We start from the raw sequence: 14713 nt of genomic DNA, 5'->3' as shown, positions 1-14713 counted from the left end.
CTAGACTATAGACTAGACTATAGACTAGACTATAGACTAGACTATAGACTAGACTATAGACTAGACTATAGACTAGACTATAGACTAGACTATAGACTAGACTTTAGACTAGACTATAGACTAGACTTTAGACTAGACTATAGACTAGACTTTAGACTAGACTATAGACTAGACTATAGACTAGACTATAGACTAGACTATAGACTAGACTATAGACTAGACTATAGACTAGACTATAGACTAGACTATAGACTAGACTATAGACTAGACTATAGACTAGACTATAGACTAGACTATAGACTAGACTATAGACTAGACTATAGACTAGACTATAGACTAGACTATAGACTAGACTATAGACTAGACTATAGACTAGACTATAGACTAGACTATAGACTAGACTATAGACTAGACTATAGACTAGACTATAGACTAGACTATAGACTAGACTATAGACTAGACTATAGACTAGACTATAGACTAGACTATAGACTAGACTATAGACTAGACTATAGACTAGACTATAGACTAGACTATAGACTAGACTATAGACTAGACTATAGACTAGACTATAGACTAGACTATAGACTAGACTATAGACTAGACTATAGACTAGACTATAGACTAGACTATAGACTAGACTATAGACTAGACTATAGACTAGACTATAGACTAGACTATAGACTAGACTATAGACTAGACTATAGACTAGACTATAGACTAGACTATAGACTAGACTATAGACTAGACTATAGACTAGACTATAGACTAGACTATAGACTAGACTATAGACTAGACTATAGACTAGACTATAGACTAGACTATAGACTAGACTATAGACTAGACTATAAACTAGACTAGACTATAGACTAGACTATAGACTAGACTATAAACTAGACTATAGACTAGACTATAGACTAGACTATAAACTAGACTATAGACTAGACTATAGACTAGACTATAGACTAGACTATAGACTAGACTATAGACTAGACTATAGACTAGACTATAGACTAGACTATAGACTAGACTATAGACTAGACTATAGAATAGACTATAGACTAGACTATAGACTAGACTATAATAGACTATACTAGACTATAGACTAGACTATACCCACGACTATAGACTTGACTAAAGACTTAACTAAAGACTAGACTATAAACTAGACTTTAGACTAGACTATAGAGTAGACTATAGACTTAAATAAGATTTGAAATTTTTATAATTTTAGTTGCAGAAAAAAGTGTTTTGAAAATTCCAAAAATATGATTTAAGTTATTTTATTTAAGTAAAATTTGTTATTTTATTTAAGTAAAATTTGTGTTACTCTTCTTAAGCGTATTCATTCGTAATTCTTCTAAATATAAACTGAATGGAAAAATTTAAATGACTTACATGTTTGAACAGCAATATGTAGCATTTATAACAGCTTCTTTTTTTTTTGGCTGAAATTTGTTTATTTTAAATTCAAGTTGTCGAGGTATTTAGTGGTTCTACATTACAATTCCAGACTGGTAGACCACGACAAACATAGGGTACAGTATTATAGAGTTTTGGTTCACATACACGCTGATGAACTCTAGCTAATATGGTACACAAACTACCCACATTATAATTGGGTGTGGTGGCCACAGATGGTGGTATTGTAGTAGTAGACTTTGTCGTAGTCATGCAAGTTTTGGCTATTGTTATAAATATATGCAAAATGTAAAAATGAAATAATTATTGGATGCTTAGTGCAACATACATGTGTTAGTACATTTGCTCTACTTACGTTTAATGATAAATTCTTTTATCCAGGCTCTTTCATCAATTTCATTCCAGGGCAAAACATTTGTAGATTTGGGTACAATCCAACGACTAAGTATTTCCGTGGCTATCCTATCCATATTACAATCTAGGCCAGGCATCAAAGTGCCAACTAACGCAGGACTAATAACACATATATATAAACACATGAAAAATACATTTGTATGTTTGTGCATTCATGCATGCACCAAAATAATGAAGCATAAAAGGAAGAGTAGAAAAAAATGGTAATAAAAAAACCCATTGACCAATACAAATTATTTAGTAGAGTTCAGAAATATATAAAAAACGTTCATTATTTATTGTTTCCTTACCACATTGCTGCCTGATAGTACAAATGAGGTCCTACTAATTCACTATACAGGCCACTTGAATGTAGACGTGAGGAATCACAACCAAATAAAAAAACCACACAATGCATTTGATGTTTGGTAATTTTGCGACCATTTATATATTGTAAACCAGAACCATGACCAGCATAGCTGCAAGAAAATAAGATTTCATCTAAGACACATACACACACACTCATAAACTTATGCACACATGCTGCCCTCAATATATACAAATGTATATGGAAACGTACACATAACAACTGCGACTTAAATACTTATTGAAGAGTTCATCTTGGGTCGGTCGTTGTCCCACTAACATTGTCCAATGCGGTGTCCAATATTCAAAAAAACTAACCATACGTGACTCCATTTTGGGTAAATTTTTATCTAGTTCATTGAGACAAGACAAGTGGAAAATGTTAAGGTTTTTTTGTAATATAACAGCAATAGAAATTTTTTTTTTTACATGATACCTACCAGGATTAAGTAGACAACCACCATCTGTTATATTGACACATAAATAACCGTGTTTTATTTCCGATTTATAATAATTATATAAGCGATATAGACATTGTATGGAATTAACTCGAGTAAACTCTTGTTGTACATTGATTTCTTCCCAAAAGAAATGATCGAGGCGCTAAGATAATGAAAATCATTTTCAATATATTAAAAAAATAATTTTTTTAGAGGGAAAGGATTTTATAGGAAAAGGATTTTTATAAATAACAGTTAGTTTTGTTGAGTTTCATTACGATTCAAATGGTTACAAGTCAATTTTGTATGGAGGCTAGGATCAAATTAGGGCCGATCATTACGAAAATCTGCAGTGACATTTATAATTATATAAAACTTATTTGTGCCAATTTTTAGAGAGATAATAGAATATTTGACGTAATTATGAAATAAAAAGTCCAAATCGGGAGGTACGGTTGTATGGGGGCTTGGTGAAATAATGGACCGATTTTAACCATTTTAAATAGGCTTCATCCCTGTGCCAAAAAAACATGCTTGGTCAAATTTCATCAAATTATCTTGAAAATTGCGGACTGTACCTTGCGCACAAGACATGAACTGCCAGCTAGCCGGACGGACATGTCTTAATCGACTCAAAAAACTATTCTAAATCGATCGGTGGGTATTGGACCAATATTTTTGTGTGTTACAAACTATAGATTAGACTATAAATCAGACTATGGACTAGACTATAGACTATACTATAGACTAGACTAGACAATAGATTTGACTATAGACTACACTATAAACTAGACTATGTACTAGACTATAGACTAGACTATAGACTAGACTATAGACTAGACTATAGACTAGACTATAGACTATACAATAGACTATACTATAGACTATATATAGTATATATGGACTAGACTATAGACTAGACTAAAGACTAGACTATAGACTAGACTATAGACTATACTATAGACTATACTATAGACTAGACTATAGACTAGACTATAAACTAGACTATAGACTAGACTATAGACTAGACTATAAACTAGACTATAGACTAGACTATAGACTAGACCTTGCGCACAAAGTTTACATGGACAGCCAGCCAGCCGAACGAACGTCTTAATCGACTCAAAAAATTATTCTAAATCGATCGGTGGGTATTGGACCAATATTTTTGTGTGTTACAAACATCAGCACAAACGTATAATACCCTCCCAACTATAGTGGTGTAGGGTATAGACAATAACAATAGATCGGAAATAACTAAAATAGAATATAAAATGTTTAAATCTACAAAATAGGTAGTACATACCTCATCAACAATTAAAATACAAGGAAAATGTTGCACTTTGTTTCCATTGCCTCTGTCTAAAAGAAAAAGCACAGAACAGCACATACATACATTATTATAGGCAGTATTCCAATGATTAAGAAAAACTTCATAATACTCAAAATACCTACTCTTCCATTAACAAAAGGAAAAACTTACCATTTTCCGTTTGCATCTTTTTCAACATATCACAGGCAATGGCATGATGCTTAGAATTTGTAGTAAGTATAGAACAAATATCCTCTATTTGTACTAAATCCAAAGATTCTGCATTAGAAGCAGCCAAAGATAGCAATACTCTAGCATCACTCTCCCAACCATACATATCACAAAATTCGTCAACCTTTGACCAACGTTGACGTACTAGGATTTGTTGAGGCTTAGAATATGCTATACCAGTAAATAAAAAATTCCAGGGATAGAAAAAATTGCACAAATCCGTACAGGTAGTCTTAGAAAATTAAAAAGAAAATAATTAAGAAATTTGTAAATTGTTCAAAAAAAAAAATTACAGCTTACTGCTATAAATTGATTAAGTTCATCTAAAAGTGACCAATAAAAACGTTTAGCTTCGGTGGTATTTACTTCTTTGGGATCAATTTTAACACATTGCTGAAAACGACTGACTATACCGCCGAAACTTTCATAAAGTTTCTTTTGTTCGGCACTAGAGAAACGTAAACATATTGGCGTACTATATTCTGAACTGCGGCCATGTTTTATTAAGGTCATATATATGGCGGCATCACTTTCATGAATTTTGGGGAAAATGGAGTAAGTGGTTTCTGCACGGGGACCTTTACATAATTGTATAATAGTCCATTCTGGAAGGGAAATAAATATATTAATTAATGAATCAATGAAAGGTGTTTTTTTAACTTACCCTCCGGCAATTTCTGACATATTTCTATTAACTTTGTTATGCCCTCGGCAGGACTTGTAATATCTTTAAGAAAATTGCAACTTTCCACACTATTAGATGATTGCAAAGATGCCTGCTTTATTTTAGATTTTTGCGACATTTTTGTAAGTGATTTACTAACATATTGCATAAGAGAATTGCTGGAAGAATAACAACATAATTAATAAGTACACAAGATTATACATTTATAGTAAGATCTACAGTTTTGACAACCCACCTGCTAAACTCGGAAATTTCTTTGGCATTCATTTCAGCCATTAAAGTTTCCACTTCGGCCTTGTTAGCTCTTTCAGATTTATTTTCATTACACTTTCCAGAACTTTGATTGTAACGTTCTTGCGAGGACTGATATAAGGAATAAGTTTGATAAAATATTGAGGCAATCATATTACCATTACAATATTCACTTTCCGCCTGTTGCAATAGAATTTCTAATTGCGAAAAAAAATCAAATCTTAACCACAAGTGTTATCCAGATATAACTATATTACCTTTTGTATTGGGACCAATATTTGTAGAAATGCCATCTTTAACTAAAAATTTTAAAAATTCTTTATCCATTTCGCAGAAAAAAACTATTAACTTAACATTAAATATTAAAATAAATCAATTTTGATAAAAAAAACAAAAATTTTAAACTTCCAATTAGCGTATTTTTCAAAGACGCGCAAAAACTACAATGAAAAGAAGAACAAGAACAAACGTGTTTGTATAGAAAGAGCAAAGTAAAAGAATAGTAAACAAAATACTATGAAACACCATGTTGTTGATTCAAGAAATAAACAACAGGGTAGTTCTAATATCCATAAAAACTTAAATAATTGTCAGTGTTGATAAGAAAAATTTGTTTGGTTTCCAATAAAAATAAATAAAATAATAAAATTCAAAGATTTTTTCTTGTGAAAACAATTTCATGACAGGTTTGCTACAAATTATAGTTTTTTTTATATATGTTTAAATATATATGTTTTAATATAACTTGTGCATGAAAACAATAATTTTGTTCATATCAAATATAAAATATAAATAAATAAATAAATAAAATAAATTGTATTTGTTATAAATTATTGTTATCATCAGGTAATTATTATTATATTGATATTATAGTTATTGTATTGCAATTATTATATTATTTTAAAATGAAAATTATACATTTATATCATTCATACTTATATCCTTTTGTATAGTACTTAAAATTGGCATTTGATTATTTAGATATTTTTTCTCATGTGTAGTATAATCACACATGTAGTTAATAATTTCATTCTATAAAACATATGTATTTTTCTCTAGGTGTACACTAATATATTTATAATTTTTTTTTTCTAATTTTTTTAATTTTTTTTTCTCCTTCGTAATATTAGATATTTATTTTGAAATATTAATTACATATTTACTGCAAATCTTGAGAGTAATTAATCAAAGTTATTAATAATACTTTTAAAGTAATAATACTATTAAAGTTATTTTATTAATAATATTCAACTCAAATTGTATTTGTATTTCTTTATTATTAATTTTATAACATATTTCATATTTATTGATTATTAATGCCTAAATTAAATACATTTTAATTAATAATTTGAAATATTGTTATATAACATATTTTTAGTTGCCCAACTGATAAATTTATAATAGAAAATTTTCAGAGGATAATAAAAATAATTTTTGTACACAATTAAATTGATATTTTTTTTTATTTTTTTTATTTAAATGGAAATTACAAATACTTATTTGAACAAAACTGAACTAATAATAGAATCTGAAACACTTACCATATTAATTTAATGTTTATTAATTACTTAATTTGTTTAATATACAAATAAAAACCTTATTACTCAAAATTTATTAATAACTATAATTTAAACTAATTAGAATTAAAATTATTAACTCAGTGTAAATTGGATAAATTTACATGTATTTGATATATCTATATACAATTATGAAAATAAAAAGTAAATAATTTAGTGTACCCATTAATACATAATTAATACATATGCCAACTTAAAGTATATAATAGAAATTCAACATTATTGAAAAGGAAAAAAATACATTTGAAGACAATTAATATCAATTGAATTTAAATAAATAAAACTATTTAATAAAACTTTTTTTCTTTTTAATTTGTATTTTCTCTTTTCTACATAATAAATACATACAAATGCTAATTTAAAATAATTGAATCGTTTTACAAACTAAATTGAAAAACAAAATAATAAAAAATTAACTAAATTAAAAAATTAAATATTTGAGCACAATAATGATGATTTGTTATTAGTTTTTTATAAAATAAAATAAAAAATGCAATTACAATTTGTGCCTTTTTTTAACAATAATGATATCTTGTAGTTGTTACTTACTAAAACTATTTAAAATTTTTAAAACAAAATTTGAAATTTGATCTCTATTTTTTTTTTTTTTTTTTTTTTTTTTTTTTTTCAATTATTATTAAAATTTAAATATTTAATTAATTTGATATAAAAAAGAAAAAAAAAAAAATTAAATACGAAATTTAAGTTATTTTATTGTAATATTAAATACTATTATTATTATTTATCACTAAATCATAATTATTACATTCGTAAACTTTTAATTTTTTATACTTTGAATTTTAATGAATTTTGAATGTTTTAATATTTTTAAATTTATTTTTGCTTTTTTGCGACCTTTATATTATGTTGCCTTTATATATATTAAATAAGTTAAATTTGTTTTTAATAGGGATGATTGATTTTCGTGCACACTTTAGGGTTTATGATGAATTTAGGTGAGAATTTAGGTGAAATTGCCTCTGATGGCAGTAAAATTAATGCTGTAATAAACTCTGCAAACTTTAATATTCTACACTTCAATGCACAAAGTTTGGTTCCTAGAGAAAATAGCACTAAATTTGATGAAATTCGTAACTTGATAATGGATTGCGATATTGATGCCGTTGGTATAACGGAAACATGGTATAAGGAGTTTATTTATGATTCGGCTGTGTCAATTCCTGGTTTTAAACTTTTTAGAAAGGATAGAAGTGGTTGTAGAGGCGGGGGGTTTGCTTATACATACGGAATAATTTAAAGACTGGTAATATTTTTGATGAACAATATGATGTTAATGTTGAATCACTTTTCGTGGAGATAATTTTAGAGGACAATTCAGTAGCTTTGTTAGGTGTTATATATCTTCCTAATGGTCAATTCCTTTGTTGTGAAAGGGTCCTTGAAAATTTCTCTTCTAGGTATAATAATATAATTTTGATGGGCGATTTTAATATAAACCTTTTTATTAATGGTGCTATTGTTCGCGAAATTTGCGAGCGACTGTCGTTATATATAGTTCACAATTCTTTACCCACACATTATTCTCCTCAACAATTATCTACATCACTTATAGATTTTTATCTAGTCTCTGACATAGAATTAGTTAGTAGTAAACATCAATTTCAAATACCTGCTCTAAATTCCTATCATGCGGCAATATTTATAACATATAATATTTCTCAGTTTAAAAATCCGGATATATACCTTTGTAGGGATTATTCAAATCTTAGCTACGACCAATGTTTACTTCAATTAGAATCTATGAATTTTTCTGGCGTCTATGATAGTTTGAATGTTGACGAGAGTGTAGAATGTTTTAATTCCAATTTAAATCGTTTGTTTGAGGATAATGTACCAAATCGTAGAGTAGTTAAAAGCGTTGTACATAATTGGATGAATGAAGAGTGTATTTGTAGTGCTAAGCGTATTAGAGATCTGACATATCGTGCCTACAGGGAAAATAGGTCTGATAGGAATTTTGAAGCTTATCGCAGAGCTAGAAACAGATTAAAAACCATCATAAGAGGTGTTCGCAGGAAGTACTGTTTAAGATTTTTTTCTACATGTGATCAGAAACAGTTATGGTGCAAGATTAAATCTATAGGAATTGTGAAATCACCAGGAAATGAACGGTTTCCTATTTCACTGAACGAGTTTAATGAATTTTCCCGTATGGCTGGAACTGCTGATGGTGGTCTTGACCATTTACCTTCCTCTGAAGGATTTACTTTTGCAAATGTTACGGAAACTGATGTTTTAAATGCAGTTTTAAGTATCAAATCTCAAGCGGTAGGTGCTGATCAAATTCATATTAAATTTCTTAAATTCATAATACTGCCTATTTTAAAACATTTAACATTTATTATTAACAGGGTGTTGACAACATCGGTAGTTCCTAAAATTTGGAAGGTTGGTAGGATTGTACCGATTCCTAAAGTTAAGATTCCTAGGAATTGTTCGGACTATCGTCCTATCAGTATTTTGTCAGTCTGTTCAAAAGTTTTGGAACTAATTATTAGGGAACAAATGTTACATCATCTAAATAGTTGTAGTTTGATTCATCCACATCAATCAGGTTTTAGGAAAGGATTTAGTACTACTGGCACACTTTTGGAAATCACGGAAACTATTAGGGAAAACTTCGACAAGGATTTGGTTAGTATTTTAATTTTTTTGGATTATTGTAAGGCATTCGACTCGATTAATCATTCATTGTTGATCCATAAGCTCTCACATACATTTGGTTATAGTTCAAGTGCCTGTAAACTCATTTACTCTTTCTTACATGGTCGCAGTCAATTTGTTCAAATAGAACGTGAAGTTTCTAGTAGGATTCCAATTTACCGAGGTGTGCCACAAGGGTCAATGTTAGGGCCATTATTATTTTTGTTATATATAAATGACATTTATCATGAATTAAATTTCTTGAAATGTTATACCTATGCTGATGACATACAGCTTTTATCAACGTTTGACTTATTATCTCTACAAAATTCTGAGGCGCATATTAATTCTGAACTTGATCTTTTAGTTGATTGGTCAAAACGTAACTTCTTACAACTAAATGCCATGAAATGCAAGGTAATGGTATTTTCTAAACAATCTATTTCTTTAAACATTATTCTGAATAACGAAGTATTAGAAATTGTTCCTCATTATAAAACACTTGGTATTATTTTGGATGATAAGCTAACATTTAGTTTTCATATAAATTCAGTAATTTCACGAATATCTTGGACATTGAGAAAGTTATATAATATTGGTTTTTACTTGCCCTCTTCAATAAAACGTCGTGTTGCTTTATCATTGTGTTTACCGTTATTAATTTATGGTATTGAAGTTTACTCATGTACCTCAAACTCCAACATTGACAGATTAAAAAGATCCTTTAATAGTGTAGTACGTTATATTTATGGACTTCGGATTAGTGATCATGTTTCTCAATATTACGTTGATTTACTTGGTTGTAGTTTCTTTCGATATGTTCAGTTGAGAAAAATGATTTTCTTTTTTAAAACTATAAAATATGGTAAACCTGACTATTTGCAGAATAAATTTAACTTTGCTATTTCAAATAGAACACATTCTTTAATATGTCCAGCACATGTTTCATTATTTATGACGAGATCATTTCGAGTTAACATAGCGCGCTTATGGAATACTGTTATTCCTTACCAGGAACGTAAATTCTCACATTCATTATATGCATTTAAAAATATTTTTTTGTCGAATTCATAACTAACCCTGAGCCTATTTTTAATGATATTCCACTATGTAAATGTATATTGTACAGCCATTTCCCCTAAGTTTTTATAAAATATTTAATTGGTATAACTCATTTGTTGCAAAAAATCTTTTATATAACCTTATTGCATTTCGCTCCTATTATGTTTTACTGTCATTTTTAGGCTAATAATATTATCTTTATTTTCACCAATTTATAGAATCCTAATCAGTGTGTGCAAAACTTCAAGTCTAACTATTAAAAATAAGAAAATTATAATTAAAAAAATTATAAATATATGTTATATTTTCTTACTAAATAATGTACCAATAATATTTTTGTATTATAAGTATATTTAATTGTAGACTAGCCAATTAGGCCCTATCGGCTTACGGCCATTGTTTTTGAATAAATAAAATAAAATAAAAATAAATACTACTACACACCACAAGGGTAATGCAGTTAAACAGATAATACAGTTCATATGATAATAGAGTCTTATCAGTATTTACATGGAAAAAGCTGAGATAATTGCTTTTTAAAATAGTTTATACATATGTTTATTCTAGATAAAATATTGTTGCAAAATTCTTTGAAAAAAAATAAACAAAATTCTGTCGATCTCTAAAAGTTTAAAATACTAAAATAAATTGATTTTATCCCTTGGGAACTTTTTAAAATATTTGACTACTTTGTTTTATAATGCAACATTGGCAATCTATTTATGGAAACAAAAAAGCTTTTTATTTGTATGCAATAGAGTTTGACTTCCGTATATAGTTTACAATACAATGCTGCCCAATTGCAACGCCGACTTCTGCGTTGCTTACGAAAGTAAAACTACATGAGCTTTTTAAATACAAAAGGCTTGCAATAAAATCTTCGAAAATAAAACAATTTTACTGCAAAATCGAATAATTGAACAAGTGACTTTTTGTCGAAATAAGACGAAGTCGTCTTTTTTGGAACAAAATATAACTCGACTATCGTCTATCAAAAAGTCGAAAAGTCGACTTTGTAAATAAATGTCGAAAAGCCAAAAAAGTTGAAAATATCGAAAAGTCGGAAAAAGTCGAAAACTTAAAAATAATAGAAAAAAGTGAAAAATAGTAGTAAATATAAAAAAATATGGAAAAAGAGTCAAAAAAAGTCGAAATAGTCGGAAAAACTCGAAAAAGTAAGAAATAGTCAAAAAGTCGAATATTGTAGAAAAAAGTCAAAAATTCTAAAATAGTCGTATAAAATCGAAAAAAGTAAAAAAATAGTCAAAAAAGTCGAAACAAGTCAAAAAGTCGAAAAATCGACTTTGCATAAAATGCAAAATGTCGAAAGTCGACTTTTAATAAATGGTAATAAAACTTGTATACCATAAATTTTTGGTTAAAAAGAAATTTAAAAAATTAAACTGTTATACAGTTTCTGTTAAACAGAAATGAACCAAATAAAACTGTTATACAGCGATTTCGCACGAATTTGTATAAAAAAAATACTCTTATACTTTCCATGGAATGTATGACATAGAACAAAATTTGTAATTTAAGTAAAATTCGATAGTAAATACTGTTATACAAACATTTTTACATTAATAAAACAGTTACTGACAATTACAAAATGATTTCCACAGAAAAAAACTGTTATACAAACACATTTGTATAGAAAAATCTTTAAAAAGAAACGGATTTCTATAGAAATAAATGTTTTAAAAATTGGTGTGACTAAATAAACTGTTATACATAAAATTTTCTATGGAAAAATTGTTATACTAAAAATGATTTTGGAAAAAACTGGTTTAGTAAAGTTTTTTATAGAAAAAAAAATATTATAAAGTTTATCATTGAAAAGTCTGTAATACAAAAATTGTTCTATAAAATAGAAGGTATCATAAATAATAAAAATGCCAAAAATTACCAAAGTAAAAAATATATACATATGTACATATATACATACATTGTAATGTGTGCAAATTTCTATATAAAAATCTGACATTTATATATGCATGTTCTACAGGAAAAACTGTTATACTAAAATGTAGAAAATAACTTGGATTTTTTTTTTTTTGAAAAATATCTGTTCTTTAGAAAAATGACGTTTATTAAGATAGTTTTTCATTGATAGAAAAACTGTTATATAAAAAGTTGTCATATAACAAAATAGATATAACAAATTTTATTTAAAAACAATTTTTCACAATTACAGTACAATTTTAATTTTTTACCAAAAAACAAGTTATTATATGATGATAAGTTTCTAGAAATTTTTCTGTTTGAGGAAGTGGAGGTAGTGTTAATTATACAATACCTCCATTATGTTTGTAACATACAAAAATATTAGTATAATACCCACCTTAAAGTATACCGATCGATTCAGAATCATTTTTTGTGTCGATTAAGACATATCCGTCCGTCCGTCTGTCAGGCTGGCTGTGTAAATTTTGTGCGCAAGGTACAGGCCCAATTTTCAAGATAAGTTGATGAAATTTGGACCAAGCATGTTTTTTGGCACAGGGACGAAGCCTATTGAAAATGGTTGAAATCGCTCTATTATTTCACCTAGCCCCCATACAACCGAACCTCCCGGTTGCCATAATTACGTCAAATGTTCTATTATCTCTCTAAAAATTGGCACAAATAAGTTTTATATAAGTATAAATGACACTGCAGATTTTCGTAAGGATAGACCCTTATTTGACCCTAGCCCCCATACAAACCTCCCTTCAAAAAATGTCTTAAACGTCTAAAATTGACTTGTAACCATTTGTATTGCAATGAAACTCAATAAAGCTAACTATTATTTAAAAATATATCCTTTTCCCAAATTTACCGAGGAACGGCTAATATTTGACCTATATGAAGCCTCATTTAGAAATTTTAATTTTTTTTATCAATAAATTGATCAAATATTTTGGAATTATGGTATTATTCTACATAAAAGTTTCTTTATAAAAAATAAAAATTTTAAAAATACACATGGTGTTTTATTCTAGGTCCTTCCAATTCGTATGATATTTATAATTAATAAAACTATGACTTTCTTGATGATAAGATATATTGATTAGCAAAGTTGTAATTTTCGAATTAATAACGTTGATTGCTCTTACAAATGCACAATGTAAGATCAAATAAACATAATACATATTTCGTAAAATATTATAACAACCTGAACATGCCTTTAGCTTTAAGAGTTAATTAAAAAAAAAAGAAGGATAAAAAGCAAATATGAATGTATAAAATAGTATCTGTGTATATTTCTCATGTGTGTGTGTGTAAGTTTGTAACAAAAACAATATTTGCCGGTTGCAAAAATGCAGTTGTTTTTGTACATCTTTATTAGCAAGCTTTTTCGCAACTTTCAAAAAAAATAAACTGTGTCAAACTATCAAACATTTTGGCGTTAGGGAACCACACCCTCTAGATGCCCTAAAAAACTATGTCATTTACACACACACAAACACATACGCACATGCATTAAATACACATACATACATATTTTAAACACAAACAACTTTAAAAGATAGTTTTTGTAAAAATATTGTATGAGTTTTTTTATTTACTTTATGTTTGATAAGCTCCAAGAGGAGCTTTTGATTTTTAACATATAACATACACACACAGAGGCAAGTGTAACACGGTGTGCGTGTGCATTGACTAGGGGTGCGATGCTCTGGTAGGTACTTTAGCATCTAAATGAAATTTCTGATGATGACGAGGCTGCTGGTTAAAGATGCTGATGATAGTTATTCTACTCTCTCTTTTGCCTTTTTTTGTATTTAAATAATGCACATGTTGTTGTTGTTTTTATTTAAAACGTAAACGTACGAGTTAATACAAATGCATCACAGTTATTAACGCTCACACACAATTGAAATTTATCATTCTGTCTGTTTGTGTTCGTAGAATTGATGACGTACATTTTACTCAAGTAAAAAGGATACAATTTAAATCTGAATATTTTAAATGTAATTTAATAACTATTGCAAAATGACATTTAAGCACTCTATTCTTGTTGTTCTTTTCTTTTCCTTATATTAATGCAAGAACTTTAATGAACTTTTACTTTGTGTTGCACTTTTGTTAAACAGGTGTGGCTGTTGATTTCCTTCGTTATTCTTTCAGTTTATGTATTTGTCTTGTTTTGCTTTTGTTAACACTTTCTGTTTTCATTTTTTTTACTTCTTGATGGCCTTGTAAAACCATAAGAATGGAAAAGAGGAACAAGTGCATGAAAATGTCCTTTTTGTTAATGTATTGTTTTACTTTCTAATGGCGGAATGCTTTTAAAGATCATAAAATTACAGTGGTTATTCCTTTTGTT

The 14713-nt window shown here is 28.2% G+C and overlaps 1 protein-coding gene across 6 annotated transcripts in view; it reads right to left on the bottom strand.

Moving 5' to 3' along the window:
* The window catches only part of LOC111690719 (separin), a 77752-nt gene extending 72324 nt beyond the window's left edge, over positions 1-5428 (bottom strand). For 5 of the 6 annotated variants that reach the window (XR_006941065.1, XR_006941062.1, XR_006941063.1 and 2 more), the window contains exons 1-11: positions 5359-5428; positions 5085-5298; positions 4829-5007; positions 4465-4769; positions 4105-4396; positions 3928-3983; positions 2622-2784; positions 2396-2531; positions 2127-2294; positions 1778-1935; positions 1399-1685 (exon numbers count right to left, since the gene is read on the bottom strand). Coding sequence is in view for 1 of the 6 variants with exons in the window: in XM_023453262.2 (XP_023309030.2) it covers positions 1471-1685; positions 1778-1935; positions 2127-2294; positions 2396-2531; positions 2622-2784; positions 3928-3983; positions 4105-4396; positions 4465-4769; positions 4829-5007; positions 5085-5298; positions 5359-5428 (1956 nt within the window). In the remaining 5 variants the exon portion in view is untranslated. Of the gene's footprint in view, positions 1-1300; positions 1686-1777; positions 1936-2126; positions 2295-2395; positions 2532-2621; positions 2785-3927; positions 3984-4104; positions 4397-4464; positions 4770-4828; positions 5008-5084; positions 5299-5358 lie in introns of those variants that run through there. The other variant, XM_023453262.2, reaches the window with a different exon arrangement.
* Between the last annotated feature and the right edge of the window lie 9285 nt (positions 5429-14713).

The sequence above is a fragment of the Lucilia cuprina genome, chromosome 5 (assembly GCF_022045245.1).
Source record: "Lucilia cuprina isolate Lc7/37 chromosome 5, ASM2204524v1, whole genome shotgun sequence".
Taxonomy (NCBI): Eukaryota; Metazoa; Arthropoda; class Insecta; order Diptera; family Calliphoridae; genus Lucilia; species Lucilia cuprina.
The sequence above is the reverse complement of the archived record's forward strand: the minus strand, read 5'-3'. Positions and strand labels throughout refer to the sequence as shown.